We start from the raw sequence: 21,112 nt of genomic DNA on the forward strand, positions 1-21,112 counted from the left end.
GGCAGGAGTCCGCGTATGTGCCTGTCTTAAACCAGGGCGCCTGTCCGGTCGATCAGAAAACACAGCTGCGGGAATTCATTACATCATTTAAGCAATCATATATTGTTTACATTAATGTTCGTTTGAGGTATATTAGGTGTATTGTTTCAGGAGGAGTTTTTGACACTCGTTCAGGCAGGTGTCGGGTCAGTCTGAGGGCGGACGCCGCGCGGAAGGTAAATAATGAAATCCATCAGCTTTTACTGTGAATTACTATGAATTAAACAATAATCGACACAGTATTTATCTTGTGTTTAATTGAGTTCTGCGTTATACTGATGTGTGTGTGTGTGTGTGTGTGTGTGTGTGTGTGTGTGTGTGTGTGTGTGTGTGTGTGTGTGTGTGTGTGTGTGTGACTGATATTATCCTAATTTTCTTCAGATGACCGTTCATAACTTCTACATATTTGACCGCAATGGCTCGTGCCTTCATTACAGCGAGTGGAACCGCAAGAAACAGGCCGGAATCTCCAAAGAAGAGGTTCAAACACAGACGTTTTTATCGTATTTCCTGTTTATTTCCTGTTTATGTTTATGCGTTTTATTTTTCTTTAATTCTCATGTTCTTTCTAATCTCGTGTTCTGTGTTCGTTTAATAAATCTCTGTGGCATGCATTATTCCAGTTGTAAATATCTGTTGCTGCTTTTTCAGTAACGTGAGAGTGACGTCACGGTGACGTCATTCGCTCATGACGGTAACGTGAGAGTGACGTCACTAGCCAGGTTTCCATCCAAGTTTTTGTGTATGTGTAAAAAGGTTTGACGAAATCGCAGATGGTAATGCCAATTAACCATAATTTTTTTGCAGGTGTTGAAACAATATTTTTTCCGTTTGACTTTAGCGTATAAATTCTATGTCGATACTTCAAATGTCGTGAAATTTAATTCACATTCTTGCTGAATTAAAGGTGCAATATGTAATTTTTTGCAGCTTATTCAAAACAAAGGCTTGATGACTTGATTTGGCGGAGCTTTAATTCTGCCGCAGACGAGAATAATAATAAATATAGCTATACTAATTATACCGATAACTATACTGATAACTATAAATATAGCTATACTAATTATATCGATAACTATACCGATAACTATAAATATAGCTATGCTAATTATACCGATAACTATAACAATTACTATACCAATAACTATAAATATAGCTATAATAATTATACCGATAACTATACTGATAACTATAAATATAGCTATACTAATTATACCGGTAACTATACAGATAACTATAAATATAGCTATACTAATTATACCGATAACTATAAAAATTACTATACCGATAACTATAAATATAGCTATAATAATTATACCGATAACTATAAATATAGCTATACTAATTATACCGGTAACTATACAGATAACTATAAATATAGCTATACTAATTATACCGATAACTATAACAATTACTATACCGATAACTATAAATATAGCTATAATAATTATACCGATAACTATAAATATAGCTATACTAATTATACCGGTAACTATACAGATAACTATAAATATAGCTTTACTAATTATACCGATAACAATAACGATACCGATAACTATAAATATAGCTATGCTAATTATACCGATAACTATAAATATAGCTATACTAATTATACCGATAACTATACCAATAACTATAAATATAGCTTTACTAATTATACCGATAACGATACCGATAACTATAAATATAGCTATGCTAATTATACCGATAACTATAAATATAGCTATACTAATTATACCGATAACTATACCAATAACTATAAATATAGCTTCTGTGCTTTGCCCCTAATAATAATAAATTATATGTCGATACTTCAAATGTTGTGAAAACTAGTTTGGAAACCCTTTTTGTTGAGGAAAAATTAAATGAATGGTGTCACATGACAGAATTAGCCTATAGTAGGGCTGGGCGATATATCGCATGACATTGTTAGGCGCATCTCGTCAGTAAAGCCGGTTCCTTGATTAGTAGGAAATCGCCATCATCTGCTTTCAGATAGAGCGGCATTTACTACACAGAGCCGTAGTTCACTGACAAGCTGAGACATATCGCATTAATAATCACGGACGTATCGCCTGCGATAATTAATGTGATATGGCTCAGCTTGTCAGTGAACTACGGCTCTGTGTAGTAAATGCCGCTCTATCTGAAAGCAGATGATGGCGATTTACTACTAATCAAGGAACCGGCTTTACTGACGAGATGCGCCTAACAATGTCATGCGATATATCCCCTAGCCTATAGCATCTCTGTATTAATTATATTCATATTATTAAATTGTATATTCAATTATTGTATTAGCTAGCTACTATAAAGAACAAGACGTGTTGCCGCTCAAACATCATTCATCCGGATTTTTGTAATTTCGTCTGTTTTTTACGATCTTATAAAAGTTCATCATAAAGATAACAGTTAACCTTGATCAAGTTTGATCTTAATCATCTTTATAACGAAGTACTGAAAACACATGTTAACAAAAATTAGTTCATGTATAGGGCCTACAATTTAATAATATATAATAAAGTATTATAGCGCCTTGAAAATCTCGGCAGCTCGTCGAAAATAAAAACGTGGCGTCTGTCAGACGAAGGAAGGATGTTGGAGTTTCAATACGCATATTCACTTTGTCGATAACAAAACCGTGGAAAGAGTGGATGAAACTTGGCTAGTGTTGTCGTGATGTCACTGCTGTGTTTTCTCTGTTGTCATGACGACAGTGAAGTGAGCGTGATGTCACTGCTGTGTTTTCTATGTTGTCATGACGACAGTGAAGTGAGCGTGATGTCACTGCTGTGTTCCCTCTGTTGTCAGGAGTTCAAGCTGATGTACGGGATGCTGTTCTCCATCCGATCCTTCATCAGTAAGATGAGCCCGCTGGACATGTATCCTGAGAGTGAGTGTGAGTGTGAGTGTGTGTGTGTGTGTGTGTGAGTCAGTGATTGTGAGTTTGAATGTGAGTGTTTGAGTGAGTGTAAGTGTGTTTGTGTGTGTGTGTGTGTGTGTGTGTGGACTGGTAATCCCTACGTTATGGGGACAAAATGTCCCCACAAAGATGGCAATATCCGAAATCCTCGTCCTTGTGGGGATATTTTTTGGTCCCCATGAGGAAAACATCTTATAAATCAGACTAAGTGATGTTTTTTGAAAATGTAAAAATGCAGAATGTCTCCTGTGATGGGTAGGTTTAGGGGCAGGGGCAGTGTGTGTGTGTGTGTGTGTGTGTGTGTGTGTGGTAGGGATGCGCGGTATACCGGTACTGGGAAAATACCGGTATATATTTTATTTCAAACGGTACGATATCATGATTTTGCTCATTTCGGTATATGCTGCTGTTCCGAAGTACACCGCTAGGTGGCAGCGCGCTACCCAAACTGACGTGAAACCGGCAAATGTGGCAACAGAACAAGATGAATACAGCAGTTGAATCTCACTCAACACGCACAAAACTCATTAAAAAAAGAGAGGAGTAGACGTGAAACTTGGAATTACTTTGCTTATAAAACTGCTGAAGAACCATCAAACCTTGCCAAGCATCGGTCACTTAATTCCTGACTTGTAAGACATTATGAGATCGACAGGTGAGTGCATCATTCTAACGATCTAATTTAGACATTTTTCTTTTAACACTGATTAACGCACATACATAAGATCGTATCGTTTAAATATAATGAAATCTCCAGCGTTCGTTTCAACCAGTGACGTTACTTTAGACCTAATATTTGCACGCATACTATTGCACTATTTACATCCGCGAAAGACATACCCAACTCTGTTTATGTGACTACTCACTAAAGATTGACATTTTTGACATAATTTTGTGTGTATTTGACTGAGGAAAAACAATTTAATTTGGAATGCGCGAGCTCTTTAGGTGTGTGTGTGTGTGTGTGTGTGTGTGTGTGTGTGTGTGTGTGGTTGGCATGAGCGCAAAGAAAGCTCTCTCTCAATGAGCTCTCATCCCATATGTATTACGAAATGCTATAAAATCGCTTGCATGTTCAAATTGGCGAGGTTTAAAAAGACGTGGGCAGTGATTTCCGTCAGCTGTCCCGCAACGGAAGCGAAAGTGTTGAATCTGAGCGTGCAGATTGCTTTTATAGTCCATGCATGATGTCTTTGGAAGCCAGAAGCAATTTGCTGATTTTGAGAGAATGGAGACGCGCAGTAATGCTGAAATTACTTACAAAAAAGTTTCCAAATGACTGATTAATGTGATAATCTTTGTTGATTAATTTAATAATAAACATTTGCGGTAATTTCCCGCTTCATAAACCCAAAACTTGCGAGAGTGAGTAAAATTATGCGCAATACCCGCATCAAAATTCAGACCCTGTATGGTATCGATTTAATATCGGTACTTCGGTATTAGATTGTGGTACCATACCGAAGCCAAAATTGTGGTATCGAGCCATCCCTAGTGTGTGGTGTGTGTGTGTGTGTGTGGTGTGTGGTGTGTGGTGTGTTTTCTTTAACTAAGCGCTTCAGGAAGGATGGCTTTCTGGCGTTCCAGACCAGCCGTTATAAACTGCATTACTATGAGACTCCGACGGGCATCAAGCTAGTGATGAACACGGACCTCGGCGTGCCGAACTGCAGAGACACACTGCAACAGATCTACAGCACGGTAAGACACACACTGCACTCCAGCACTGCTCTCTCCTCACTGTGATAACTGTGTGTGTGTGTGTGTGTGTAGCTATACGTGGAGTACATCGTGAGGAACCCGCTGTGTGTGCTGGGCGAGACTCTTCAGAGCGATCTGTTCAACACCAAACTGGACTCGTTCATCAGAGCGCTACCGTTCTTCAGCATCCGTGCGGCCTGACCCGCCTTTGTTCATCATGACAATAAAACACATCTGACTCCTTTTGTTCAATGTCACTGTAAAAAGATTCTCTCACAAAACTGAGCAAAATAAATTATTAAGAATTGTTTGTGTGTGTGTGTGTGTGTGTCTCTGGAGTGAGAGTGTAAGTTCGCTTCTCCTCAGCGTCTCAAGCACAGATCAGCTTCTAGAGCATTAAACATATAAAGTACTTTGAAATTAAAAACTGATGTGTGTTAGTTTTGTAAATTATCATCATTTTAGTAATTTCACTGTAATTTAGTGGTAGTGTGAGAGGAGCAACATTGCAGACAACAAAATTAAAACTTTATTTGACATTGTAAGTCACATGTGATTCCTCACTCTTGATCTGCTTTGAAACGATCTGGACCACAGGTGGCATGTGTCATTAATTCAGATGTAACCGGTTTAAACATCAAGCCACTAATATAAGGGTGTTCAAGACAGTCACCCAAACCCACCAGAGGCCACTCTGGGCGGGTCCAAGACGCTGGATGGGTCCCTCTGAAGGAGAAGGAACACTTTATTTACTTAGGTTACACTGTTCACTTTCATCACTTTATTCACTTGGGTTACACTGTTCCCTTTAGTCACTTTATTTACTTAGGTTACACTGTTCACTTTCATCACTTTATTCACTTAGGTTACACTGTTCACTTTCATCACTTTATTCACTTAGGTTACACTGTTCCCTTTAGTCACTTTATTCACTTAGGTTACACTGTTCACTTTAGTCACTTTATTCACTTAGGTTACACTGTTCACTTTAGTCACTTTATTCACTTGGGTTACACTGTTCACTTTCATCACTTTATTCACTTAGGTTACACTGTTCACTTTCATCACTTTATTCACTTAGGTTACACTGTTCACTTTCATCACTTTATTCACTTAGGTTACACTGTTCACTTTAGTCACTTTATTCACTTAGGTTACACTGTTCACTTTAGTCACTTTATTCACTTAGGTTACACTGTTCACTTTCATCACTTTATTCACTTAGGTTACACTGTTCCCTTTAGTCACTTTATTCACTTAGGTTACACTGTTCACTTTCATGACTTTATTCACTTAGGTTACACTGTTCACTTTCATCACTTTATTCACTTAGGTTACACTGTTCCCTTTAGTCACTTTATTTACTTAGGTTACACTGTTCACTTTCATGACTATTCACTTAGGTTACACTGTTCACTTTCATCACTTTATTCACTTAGGTTACACTGTTCCCTTTAGTCACTTTATTCACTTAGGTTACACTGTTCACTTTAGTCACTTTATTCACTTAGGTTACACTGTTCACTTTCATCACTTTATTCACTTGGGTTACACTGTTCACTTTCATCACTTTATTCACTTAGGTTACACTGTTCACTTTCATCACTTTATTCACTTAGGTTACACTGTTCACTTTAGTCACTTTATTCACTTAGGTTACACTGTTCACTTTAGTCACTTTATTCACTTAGGTTACACTGTTCACTTTAGTCACTTTATGCACTTAGGTTACACTGTTCACTTTAGTCACTTTAATCACTTAGGTTACACTGTTCACTTTCATCACTTTATTCACTTAGGTTACACTGTTCCCTTTAGTCACTTTATTCACTTAGGTTACACTGTTCACTTTAGTCACTTTATTCACTTAGGTTACACTGTTCACTTTAGTCACTTTATGCACTTAGGTTACACTGTTCACTTTAGTCACTTTATTAACTTCGTAAACACTGTTCACTTTAATCACTTTATTAACTTCGTAAACACTGTTCACTTTAGTCACTTTATTAACTTCGTAAACACTGTTCACTTTAGTCACATTATTCACTTAGGTTACCCTGTTCACTTTATTCACTTAGGTTACACTGTTCACTTCAGACACTTTATTCACTTAGGTTACACTGTTCACTTCAGACACTTTATTCACTTCGGTTACACTGTTCACTTTAGTCACTTTATGCACTTAGGATACACTGTTCACTTTAGTCACTTTATTCACTTAGTAAACACTATTCATTTTCATCACTTAGGTTACACTGTTCACTTTAGTCACTTTATTCACTTAGGTTACACTGTTCACTTTAGTCACTTTATGCACTTAGGTTACACTGTTCACTTTAGTCACTTTATTCACTTAGTAAACACTGTTCACTTTAGTCACTTTATTCACTTAGTATACAATGTTCACTTTAGTCACTTTATTCACTTAGTATACACTGTTCACTTTAGTCACTTTATTCACTTAGGTTACACTGTTCACTTTAGTCACATTATTCACTTAGTATACACTGTTCACTTTAGTCACTTTATTCACTTAGTATACACTGTTCATTTTCATCACTTTATGCACTTAGGTTACACTGTTCACTTTAATCCCTTTATTCACTTAGTAAACACTGTTCACTTAAGTCACTTTATTCACTTAGGTTACACTGTTCACTTTAGTCACTTTATTCACTTAGGTTACACTGTTCACTTTAGTCACTTTATTCACTTAGGTTACACTGTTCACTTTAGTCACTTTATTCACTTAGGTTACACTGTTCACTTTAGTCACTTTATGCACTTAGGTTACACTGTTCACTTTAGTCACTTTATTAACTTCGTAAACACTGTTCACTTTAGTCACTTTATTAACTTCGTAAACACTGTTCACTTTAGTCACATTATTCACTTAGGTTACCCTGTTCACTTTATTCACTTAGGTTACACTGTTCACTTCAGACACTTTATTCACTTAGGTTACACTGTTCACTTCAGACACTTTATTCACTTAGGTTACACTGTTCACTTTAGTCACTTTATGCACTTAGGATACACTGTTCACTTTAGTCACTTTATTCACTTAGTAAACACTGTTCACTTTAGTCACTTTATTCACTTAGTATACAATGTTCACTTTAGTCACTTTATTCACTTAGTATACACTGTTCACTTTAGTCACTTTATTCACTTAGGTTACACTGTTCACTTTAGTCACATTATTCACTTAGTATATACTGTTCACTTTAGTCACTTTATTCACTTAGTATACACTGTTCATTTTCATCACTTTATGCACTTAGGTTACACTGTTCACTTTAATCCCTTTATTCACTTAGTAAACACTGTTCACTTAAGTCACTTTATTCACTTAGTATACACTGTTCACTTTCATCACTTTATTCACTTAGGTTACACTGTTCACTTTCACCACATTATTAGCTTAGTATACACTGTTCACATTCATCACTTTATTCACCTAGTATACACTGTTCACTTTAGTCACTTTATTCACTTAGTAAACACTGTTCACTTTAGTCACTTTATTCACTTAGGTTACACTTCACTTTAGTCACTTTATTCACTTAGGTTACACTGTTCACTTTAGTCACATTATTCACTTAGTAAACACTGTTCACTTTAGTCACTTTATGCACTTAGGTTACACTTTTCACTTTAGTCACTTTATTCACTTACTAAACACTGTTCACTTTAGTCACTTTATTCACTTAGTATACACTGTTCACTTTCATCACTTTATTCACTTAGGTTACACTGTTCACTTTCACCACATTATTAGCTTAGTATACACTGTTCACATTCATCACTTTATTCACCTAGTATACACTGTTCACTTTAGTCACTTTATTCACTTAGGTTACACTGTTCACTTTAGTCACATTATTCACTTAGGTTACACTGTTCACTTTCATCACTTTATTCACTTAGGTTACACTGTTCACTTTCACCACATTATTAGCTTAGTATACACTGTTCACTTTAGTCACTTTATTCACTTAGTAAACACTGTTCACTTTAGTCACTTTATTCACTTAGTAAACACTGTTCACTTTAGTCACTTTATTCACTTAGGTTACACTGTTCACTTTAGTCACTTTATTCACTTAGGTTACACTGTTCACTTTAGTCACATTATTTACTTAGTAAACACTGTTCACTTTAGTCACTTTATGCACTTAGGTTACACTTTTCACTTTAGTCACTTTATTCACTTACTAAACACTGTTCACTTTTGTCACTTTATTCACTTAGTATACACTGTTCACTTTCATCACTTTATTCACTTAGGTTACACTGTTCACTTTCACCACATTATTAGCTTAGTATACACTGTTCACATTCATCACTTTATTCACCTAGTATACACTGTTCACTTTAGTCACTTTATTCACTTAGGTTACACTGTTCACTTTAGTCACATTATTCACTTAGGTTACACTGTTCACTTTCATCACTTTATTCACTTAGGTTACACTGTTCACTTTCACCACATTATTAGCTTAGTATACACTGTTCACTTTAGTCACTTTATTCACTTAGTAAACACTGTTCACTTTAGTCACTTTATTCACTTATTATACACTGTTCACTTTAGTCACTTTATTCACTTAGGTTACACTGTTCACTTTAGTCACTTTATTCACTTAGGTTACACTGTTCACTTTAGTCACATTATTCACCTAGTATACACTGTTCACTTTAGTAACATTATTCACTTAGGTTACACTGTTCACTTTAGTCACATTATTCACCTAGTATACACTGTTCACTTTAGTAACATTATTCACTTAGGTTACACTGTTCACTTTAGTCACTTTATTCACTTAGGTTACACTGTTCACTTTAGTCACATTATTCACTTAGGTTACACTGTTCACTTTAGTCACTTTATTCACTTAGTATACACTGTTCACTTTAGTCACTTTATTCACTTAGTATACACTGTTCACTTTAGTCACTTTATTCACTTAGGTTACACTGTTCACTTTAGTCACTTTATTCACTTAGGTTACACTGTTCACTTTAGTCACATTATTCACTTAGTAAACACTGTTCACTTTAGTCACTTTATGCACTTAGGTTACACTTTTCACTTTAGTCACTTTATTCACTTACTAAACACTGTTCACTTTAGTCACTTTATTCACTTAGTATACACTGTTCACTTTCATCACTTTATTCACTTAGGTTACACTGTTCACTTTCACCACATTATTAGCTTAGTATACACTGTTCACTTTCATCACTTTATTCACCTAGTATACACTGTTCACTTTAGTCACTTTATTCACTTAGGTTACACTGTTCACTTTAGTCACATTATTCACTTAGGTTACACTGTTCACTTTCATCACTTTATTCACTTAGGTTACACTGTTCACTTTCACCACATTATTAGCTTAGTATACACTGTTCACTTTAGTCACTTTATTCACTTAGTAAACACTGTTCACTTTAGTCACTTTATTCACTTATTATACACTGTTCACTTTAGTCACTTTATTCACTTAGTAAACACTGTTCACTTTAGTCACTTTATTCACTTAGTATACACTGTTCACTTTCATCACTTTATTCACTTAGTATACACTGTTCACTTTCACCACATTATTAGCTTAGTATACACTGTTCACATTCATCACTTTATTCACCTAGTATACACTGTTCACTTTAGTCACTTTATTCACCTAGTATACACTGTTCACTTTAGTCACTTTATTCACTTAGGTTACACTGTTCACTTTCACCACATTATTCACTTAGTATACACTGTTCACATACATCACTTTATTCACTTATGTTACACTGTTCACTTTAGTCACATTATTCACATAGTATACACTGTTCACTTTAGTCACTTTATTCACTTAGGTTACACTGTTCACTTTAGTCAAATTATTCACCTATTATACATTGTTCACTTTAGTCACTTTATTCACATAGTATACACTGTTCACTTTCATCACTTTATTCACTTAGGTTACACTGTTCACTTTCACCACATTATTAGCTTAGTATACACTGTTCACATTCATCACTTTATTCACCTAGTATACACTGTTCACTTTAGTCACTTTATTCACTTAGTAAACACTGTTCACTTTAGTCACTTTATTCACTTAGGTTACACTGTTCACTTTAGTCACTTTATTCACTTAGGTTACACTGTTCACTTTAGTCACTTTATTCACTTAGGTTACACTGTTCACTTTAGACATATTTTTCACTTAGGTTACACTGTTCACTTTAGTCACTTTATTCACTTAGTATTCACTGTTCACTTTCACCACATTATTCACTTAGGTTACACTGTTCACATTCATCACTTTATTCACCTAGTATACACTGTTCACTTTAGTCACTTTATTCACTTAGGTTACACTGTTCACTTTAGACATATTTTTCACTTAGGTTACACTGTTCACTTTAGTCACTTTATTCACTTAGTATTCACTGTTCACTTTCACCACATTATTCACTTAGGTTACACTGTTCACATTCATCACTTTATTCACCTAGTATACACTGTTCACTTTAGTCACTTTATTCACTTAGGTTACACTGTTCACTTTAGTCACTTTATTCACTTAGGTTACACTGTTCACTTTAGTCACTTTATTCACTTAGGTTACACTGTACACTTTCACCACATTATTCACTTAGTATACACTGTTCACATTCATCACTTTATTCACCTATTATACACTGTTCACTTTAGTCACTTTATTCACTTAGGTTACACTGTTCACTTTAGTCACTTTACTCACCTAGTATACACTGTTCAATTTAGTCACTTTATTCACTTAGATTACACTGTTCACTTTAGCCACATTATTCACATTATTCACTTTATTCACTTAGGTTACACTGTTCAATTTAGTCACATTATTCACTTAGGTTACACTGTTCACTTTCACCACATTATTCACTTAGTATACACTGTTCATTTTCATCACATTATTCACTTAGTATACACTGTTCACTTTCATCACTTTATTCACCTAGTATACACTGTTCACTTTAGTCACTTTAAAGTGAACAGTGTTTTACTTTTAAAGTAAAACACTTTATACACATTATTCACTTAGTATACACTGTTCACATTCATCACTTTATTCACCTAGTATACACTGTTCACTTTAGTCAATTTATTCACTTAGGTTACACTGTTCACTTTAGTCAAATTATTCACCTATTATACATTGTTCACTTTAGTCACTTTATTCACTTAGTATACACTGTTCACTTTCATCACTTTATTCACTTAGGTTACACTGTTCACTTTCACCACATTATTAGCTTAGTATACACTGTTCACATTCATCACTTTATTCACCTAGTATACACTGTTCACTTTAGTCACTTTATTCACTTAGGTTACACTGTTCACTTTAGACACATTTTTCACTTAGGTTACACTGTTCACTTTAGTCACTTTATTCACTTAGTATTCACTGTTCACTTTCACCACATTATTCACTTAGGTTACACTGTTCACTTTAGTCACTTTATTCACTTAGTATACACTGTTCACTTTAGTCACTTTATTCACTTACTAAACACTGTTCACTTTAGTCACTTTATTCACTTAGTATACACTGTTCACTTTCATCACTTTATTCACTTAGGTTACATTGTTCACTTTCACCACATTATTAGCTTAGTATACACTGTTCACTTTCATCACTTTATTCACCTAGTATACACTGTTCACTTTAGTCACTTTATTCACTTAGGTTACACTGTTCACTTTAGTCACATTATTCACTTAGGTTACACTGTTCACTTTCATCACTTTATTCACTTAGGTTACACTGTTCACTTTCACCACATTATTAGCTTAGTATACACTGTTCACTTTAGTCACTTTATTCACTTAGTAAACACTGTTCACTTTAGTCACTTTATTCACTTATTATACACTGTTCACTTTAGTCACTTTATTCACTTAGTAAACACTGTTCACTTTAGTCACTTTATTCACTTAGTATACACTGTTCACTTTCATCACTTTATTCACTTAGTATACACTGTTCACTTTCACCACATTATTAGCTTAGTATACACTGTTCACATTCATCACTTTATTCACCTAGTATACACTGTTCACTTTAGTCACTTTATTCACCTAGTATACACTGTTCACTTTAGTCACTTTATTCACTTAGGTTACACTGTTCACTTTAGTCACATTATTCACTTAGGTTACACTGTTCACTTTAGTCACTTTATTCACTTAGTATACACTGTTCACTTTAGTCACTTTATTCACTTAGTATACACTGTTCACTTTAGTCACTTTATTCACTTAGTATACACTGTTCACTTTCATCACTTTATTCACTTAGTATACACTGTTCACTTTCACCACATTATTAGCTTAGTATACACTGTTCACATTCATCACTTTATTCACCTAGTATACACTGTTCACTTTAGTCAATTTATTCACTTAGGTTACACTGTTCACTTTAGTCAAATTATTCACCTATTATACATTGTTCACTTTAGTCACTTTATTCACTTAGTATACACTGTTCACTTTCATCACTTTATTCACTTAGGTTACACTGTTCACTTTCACCACATTATTAGCTTAGTATACACTGTTCACATTCATCACTTTATTCACCTAGTATACACTGTTCACTTTAGTCACTTTATTCACTTAGGTTACACTGTTCACTTTAGACACATTTTTCACTTAGGTTACACTGTTCACTTTAGTCACTTTATTCACTTAGTATTCACTGTTCACTTTCACCACATTATTCACTTAGGTTACACTGTTCACTTTAGTCACTTTATTCACTTAGTATACACTGTTCACTTTAGTCACTTTATTCACTTACTAAACACTGTTCACTTTAGTCACTTTATTCACTTAGTATACACTGTTCACTTTCATCACTTTATTCACTTAGGTTACACTGTTCACTTTCACCACATTATTAGCTTAGTATACACTGTTCACTTTCATCAGTTTATTCACCTAGTATACACTGTTCACTTTAGTCACTTTATTCACTTAGGTTACACTGTTCACTTTAGTCACATTATTCACTTAGGTTACACTGTTCACTTTCATCACTTTATTCACTTAGGTTACACTGTTCACTTTCACCACATTATTAGCTTAGTATACACTGTTCACTTTAGTCACTTTATTCACTTAGTAAACACTGTTCACTTTAGTCACTTTATTCACTTATTATACACTGTTCACTTTAGTCACTTTATTCACTTAGTAAACACTGTTCACTTTAGTCACTTTATTCACTTAGTATACACTGTTCACTTTCATCACTTTATTCACTTAGTATACACTGTTCACTTTCACCACATTATTAGCTTAGTATACACTGTTCACATTCATCACTTTATTCACCTAGTATACACTGTTCACTTTAGTCACTTTATTCACCTAGTATACACTGTTCACTTTAGTCACTTTATTCACTTAGGTTACACTGTTCACTTTAGTCACATTATTCACTTAGGTTACACTGTTCACTTTAGTCACTTTATTCACTTAGTATACACTGTTCACTTTAGTCACTTTATTCACTTAGTATACACTGTTCACTTTAGTCACTTTATTCACTTAGTATACACTGTTCACTTTCATCACTTTATTCACTTAGTATACACTGTTCACTTTCACCACATTATTAGCTTAGTATACACTGTTCACATTCATCACTTTATTCACCTAGTATACACTGTTCACTTTAGTCACTTTATTCACTTAGGTTACACTGTTCACTTTAGTCACATTATTCACTTAGGTTACAATGTTCACTTTAGTCACATTATTCACTTAGGTTACACTGTTCACTTTAGTCACTTTATTCACTTAGTATACACTGTTCACTTTAGTCACTTTATGCACTTAGGTTACACTGTTCACTTTAGTCACTTTATTCACTTAGGTTACACTGTTCACTTTAGTCACTTTATTCACCTAGTATACACTGTTCACTTTAGTCACTTTATTCACTTAGGTTACACTGTTCACTTTAGTCACATTATTCACTTAGGTTACACTGTTCACTTTAGTCACATTATTCACTTAGGTTACACTGTTCACTTTAGTCACTTTATTCACTTAGTATACCCTGTTCACTTTCATCACTTTATTCACTTAGGTTACACTGTTCACTTTCACCACATTATTAGCTTAGTATACACTGTTCACATTCATCACTTTATTCACCTAGTATACACTGTTCACTTTAGTCACTTTATTCACTTAGGTTACACTGTTCACTTTAGACATATTTTTCACTTAGGTTACACTGTTCACTTTAGTCACTTTATTCACTTCGTAAACACTGTTCACTTTAGTCACATTATTCACTTAGGTTACCCTGTTCACTTTATTCACTTAGGTTACACTGTTCACTTCAGACACTTTATTCACTTAGGTTACACTGTTCACTTCAGACACTTTATTCACTTCGGTTACACTGTTCACTTTAGTCACTTTATGCACTTAGGATACACTGTTCACTTTAGTCACTTTATTCACTTAGTAAACACTATTCATTTTCATCACTTAGGTTACACTGTTCACTTTAGTCACTTTATTCACTTAGGTTACACTGTTCACTTTAGTCACTTTATGCACTTAGGTTACACTGTTCACTTTAGTCACTTTATTCACTTAGTAAACACTGTTCACTTTAGTCACTTTATTCACTTAGTATACAATGTTCACTTTAGTCACTTTATTCACTTAGTATACACTGTTCACTTTAGTCACTTTATTCACTTAGGTTACACTGTTCACTTTAGTCACATTATTCACTTAGTATACACTGTTCACTTTAGTCACTTTATTCACTTAGTATACACTGTTCATTTTCATCACTTTATGCACTTAGGTTACACTGTTCACTTTAATCCCTTTATTCACTTAGTAAACACTGTTCACTTAAGTCACTTTATTCACTTAGGTTACACTGTTCACTTTAGTCACTTTATTCACTTAGGTTACACTGTTCACTTTAGTCACTTTATTCACTTAGGTTACACTGTTCACTTTAGTCACTTTATTCACTTAGGTTACACTGTTCACTTTAGTCACTTTATGCACTTAGGTTACACTGTTCACTTTAGTCACTTTATTAACTTCGTAAACACTGTTCACTTTAGTCACTTTATTAACTTCGTAAACACTGTTCACTTTAGTCACATTATTCACTTAGGTTACCCTGTTCACTTTATTCACTTAGGTTACACTGTTCACTTCAGACACTTTATTCACTTAGGTTACACTGTTCACTTCAGACACTTTATTCACTTAGGTTACACTGTTCACTTTAGTCACTTTATGCACTTAGGATACACTGTTCACTTTAGTCACTTTATTCACTTAGTAAACACTGTTCACTTTAGTCACTTTATTCACTTAGTATACAATGTTCACTTTAGTCACTTTATTCACTTAGTATACACTGTTCACTTTAGTCACTTTATTCACTTAGTATACACTGTTCACTTTCATCACTTTATTCACTTAGTATACACTGTTCACTTTCACCACATTATTAGCTTAGTATACACTGTTCACATTCATCACTTTATTCACCTAGTATACACTGTTCACTTTAGTCACTTTATTCACTTAGGTTACACTGTTCACTTTAGTCACATTATTCACTTAGGTTACAATGTTCACTTTAGTCACATTATTCACTTAGGTTACACTGTTCACTTTAGTCACTTTATTCACTTAGTATACACTGTTCACTTTAGTCACTTTATGCACTTAGGTTACACTGTTCACTTTAGTCACTTTATTCACTTAGGTTACACTGTTCACTTTAGTCACTTTATTCACCTAGTATACACTGTTCACTTTAGTCACTTTATTCACTTAGGTTACACTGTTCACTTTAGTCACATTATTCACTTAGGTTACACTGTTCACTTTAGTCACATTATTCACTTAGGTTACACTGTTCACTTTAGTCACTTTATTCACTTAGTATACCCTGTTCACTTTCATCACTTTATTCACTTAGGTTACACTGTTCACTTTCACCACATTATTAGCTTAGTATACACTGTTCACATTCATCACTTTATTCACCTAGTATACACTGTTCACTTTAGTCACTTTATTCACTTAGGTTACACTGTTCACTTTAGACATATTTTTCACTTAGGTTACACTGTTCACTTTAGTCACTTTATTCACTTCGTAAACACTGTTCACTTTAGTCACATTATTCACTTAGGTTACCCTGTTCACTTTATTCACTTAGGTTACACTGTTCACTTCAGACACTTTATTCACTTAGGTTACACTGTTCACTTCAGACACTTTATTCACTTCGGTTACACTGTTCACTTTAGTCACTTTATGCACTTAGGATACACTGTTCACTTTAGTCACTTTATTCACTTAGTAAACACTATTCATTTTCATCACTTAGGTTACACTGTTCACTTTAGTCACTTTATTCACTTAGGTTACACTGTTCACTTTAGTCACTTTATGCACTTAGGTTACACTGTTCACTTTAGTCACTTTATTCACTTAGTAAACACTGTTCACTTTAGTCACTTTATTCACTTAGTATACAATGTTCACTTTAGTCACTTTATTCACTTAGTATACACTGTTCACTTTAGTCACTTTATTCACTTAGGTTACACTGTTCACTTTAGTCACATTATTCACTTAGTATACACTGTTCACTTTAGTCACTTTATTCACTTAGTATACACTGTTCATTTTCATCACTTTATGCACTTAGGTTACACTGTTCACTTTAATCCCTTTATTCACTTAGTAAACACTGTTCACTTAAGTCACTTTATTCACTTAGGTTACACTGTTCACTTTAGTCACTTTATTCACTTAGGTTACACTGTTCACTTTAGTCACTTTATTCACTTAGGTTACACTGTTCACTTTAGTCACTTTATTCACTTAGGTTACACTGTTCACTTTAGTCACTTTATGCACTTAGGTTACACTGTTCACTTTAGTCACTTTATTAACTTCGTAAACACTGTTCACTTTAGTCACTTTATTAACTTCGTAAACACTGTTCACTTTAGTCACATTATTCACTTAGGTTACCCTGTTCACTTTATTCACTTAGGTTACACTGTTCACTTCAGACACTTTATTCACTTAGGTTACACTGTTCACTTCAGACACTTTATTCACTTAGGTTACACTGTTCACTTTAGTCACTTTATGCACTTAGGATACACTGTTCACTTTAGTCACTTTATTCACTTAGTAAACACTGTTCACTTTAGTCACTTTATTCACTTAGTATACAATGTTCACTTTAGTCACTTTATTCACTTAGTATACACTGTTCACTTTAGTCACTTTATTCACTTAGGTTACACTGTTCACTTTAGTCACATTATTCACTTAGTATATACTGTTCACTTTAGTCACTTTATTCACTTAGTATACACTGTTCATTTTCATCACTTTATGCACTTAGGTTACACTGTTCACTTTAATCCCTTTATTCACTTAGTAAACACTGTTCACTTAAGTCACTTTATTCACTTAGTATACACTGTTCACTTTCATCACTTTATTCACTTAGGTTACACTGTTCACTTTCACCACATTATTAGCTTAGTATACACTGTTCACATTCATCACTTTATTCACCTAGTATACACTGTTCACTTTAGTCACTTTATTCACTTAGTAAACACTGTTCACTTTAGTCACTTTATTCACTTAGGTTACACTGTTCACTTTAGTCACTTTATTCACTTAGGTTACACTGTTCACTTTAGTCACTTTATTCACTTAGGTTACACTGTTCACTTTAGACATATTTTTCACTTAGGTTACACTGTTCACTTTAGTCACTTTATTCACTTAGTATTCACTGTTCACTTTCACCACATTATTCACTTAGGTTACACTGTTCACATTCATCACTTTATTCACCTAGTATACACTGTTCACTTTAGTCACTTTATTCACTTAGGTTACACTGTTCACTTTAGACATATTTTTCACTTAGGTTACACTGTTCACTTTAGTCACTTTATTCACTTAGTATTCACTGTTCACTTTCACCACATTATTCACTTAGGTTACACTGTTCACATTCATCACTTTATTCACCTAGTATACACTGTTCACTTTAGTCACTTTATTCACTTAGGTTACACTGTTCACTTTAGTCACTTTATTCACTTAGGTTACACTGTTCACTTTAGTCACTTTATTCACTTAGGTTACACTGTACACTTTCACCACATTATTCACTTAGTATACACTGTTCACATTCATCACTTTATTCACCTATTATACACTGTTCAATTTAGTCACTTTATTCACTTAGGTTACACTGTTCACTTTAGTCACTTTACTCACCTAGTATACACTGTTCAATTTAGTCACTTTATTCACTTAGATTACACTGTTCACTTTCACCACATTATTCACATTATTCACTTTATTCACTTAGGTTACACTGTTCAATTTAGTCACATTATTCACTTAGGTTACACTGTTCACTTTCACCACATTATTCACTTAGTATACACTGTTCATTTTCATCACATTATTCACTTAGTATACACTGTTCACTTTCATCACTTTATTCACCTAGTATACACTGTTCACTTTAGTCACTTTAAAGTGAACAGTGTTTTACTTTTAAAGTAAAACACTTTATACACATTATTCACTTAGTATACACTGTTCACATTCATCACTTTATTCACCTAGTATACACTGTTCACTTTAGTCAATTTATTCACTTAGGTTACACTGTTCACTTTAGTCACTTTATACACTTAGGTTACACTGTTCACTTTAGTCACATTATTCACCTAGTATACACTGTTCAATTTAGTCACTTTATTCACTTAGATTACACTGTTCACTTTCACCACATTATTCACATTATTCACTTTATTCACTTAGGTTACACTGTTCAATTTAGTCACATTATTCACTTAGGTTACACTGTTCACTTTCACCACATTATTCACTTAGTATACACTGTTAATTTTCATCACATTATTCACTTAGTATACACTGTTCACTTTCATCACTTTATTCACCTAGTATACACTGTTCACTTTAGTCACTTTAAAGTGAACAGTGTTTTACTTTTAAAGTAAAACACTTTATACACATTATTCACTTAGTATACACTGTTCACATTCATCACTTTATTCACCTAGTATACACTGTTCACTTTAGTCAATTTATTCACTTAGGTTACACTGTTCACTTTAGTCACTTTATACACTTAGGTTACACTGTTCACTTTAGTCACATTATTCACCTAGTATACACTGTTCAATTTAGTCACTTTATTCACTTAGATTACACTGTTCACTTTCACCACATTATTCACTTAGTATACACTGTTCACATACATCACTTTATTCACTTAGGTTACACTGTTCACTTTAGTCACTTTATTCACTTAGGTTACACTGTTCACTTTAGTCAAATTATTCACCTATTATACATTGTTCACTTTAGTCACTTTATTCACTTAGTATACACTGTTCATTTTCATCACTTTATTCACTTAGGTTACACTGTTCACTTTAGTCACTTTATTCACTTAGTATACACTGTTCACTTTAGTCACTTTATTCACTTAGGTTACACTGTTCACTTTAGTCACTTTATTCACTTAGGTTACACTGTTCACTTTAGTCACTTTATTCACTTAGGTTACACTGTTCACTTTCACCACATTATTCACTTAGTATACATTGTTCACATTCATCACTTTATTCACTTAGTATACACTGTTCACTTTAGTCACTTTATTCACTTAGGTTACACTGTTCACTTTAGTCACTTTATTCACTTAGGTTACACTGTTCACTTTAGTCACTTTATTCACTTAGGTTACACTGTTCACTTTCACCACATTATTCACTTAGTATACATTGTTCACATTCATCACTTTATTCACTTAGTATACACTGTTCCCTTTAGTCACTTTATTCACTTAGGTTACACTGTTCACTTTAGTCACTTTATTCACTTAGGTTACACTGTTCACTTTAGTCACATTATTCACCTAGTATACACTGTTCACTTTAGTCACTTTATTCACTTAGGTTACACTGTTCACTTTAGTCACATTATTCACTTAGGTTACACTGTTCACTTTCATCACTTTATTCACTTAGGTTACACTGTTCACTTTCACCACATTATTCACTTAGTATACACTGTTCACTTTCACCACATTATTAGCTTAGTATACACTGTTCACATTCATCACTTTATTCACCTAGTATACACTGTTCACTTTAGTCACTTTATTCACCTAGTATACACTGTTCACTTTAGTCACTTTATTCACTTAGGTTACACTGTTCACTTTAGTCACAGTATTCACTTAGGTTACACTGTTCACTTTAGTCACATTATTCACTTAGGTTACACTGTTCACTTTAGTCACTTTATTC

At 33.9% G+C, this 21,112-nt stretch overlaps 1 protein-coding gene across 1 annotated transcript; it reads left to right on the forward strand.

Annotated features, from left to right (window-relative positions):
* Positions 1-6: 6 nt before the first annotated feature.
* Positions 7-4,970, forward strand: trappc1 (trafficking protein particle complex subunit 1). Its single transcript, XM_079802684.1, has 5 exons — positions 7-215; positions 421-519; positions 2,851-2,921; positions 4,525-4,663; positions 4,736-4,970. The coding sequence occupies exons 2-5, from the start codon at positions 421-423 to the stop codon at positions 4,862-4,864; spliced, it is 438 nt and encodes a 145-aa protein (XP_079658810.1). The 5' UTR covers positions 7-215; the 3' UTR covers positions 4,865-4,970.
* Positions 4,971-21,112: the final 16,142 nt, after the last annotated feature.

The sequence above is a fragment of the Gobio gobio genome, assembly GCF_949357685.1.
Source record: "Gobio gobio genome assembly, chromosome: 21".
NCBI classification, from domain to species: domain Eukaryota; kingdom Metazoa; phylum Chordata; class Actinopteri; order Cypriniformes; family Gobionidae; genus Gobio; species Gobio gobio.

What these genes read in the sequence shown, in the direction of transcription:
- trappc1 (XM_079802684.1), top strand. Translation starts at nt 421, where the DNA reads ATGACCGTTCATAACTTCTACATATTTGACCGCAATGGCTCGTGCCTT. An exon ending in AAGATGAGCCCGCTGGACAT is followed by an intron (nt 2,922 to 4,524) that starts GTATCCTGAGAG and finishes TAAGCGCTTCAG; the next exon opens with GAAGGATGGCTTTCTGGCGT. An exon ending in TGCAACAGATCTACAGCACG is followed by an intron (nt 4,664 to 4,735) that starts GTAAGACACACA and finishes GTGTGTGTGTAG; the next exon opens with CTATACGTGGAGTACATCGT.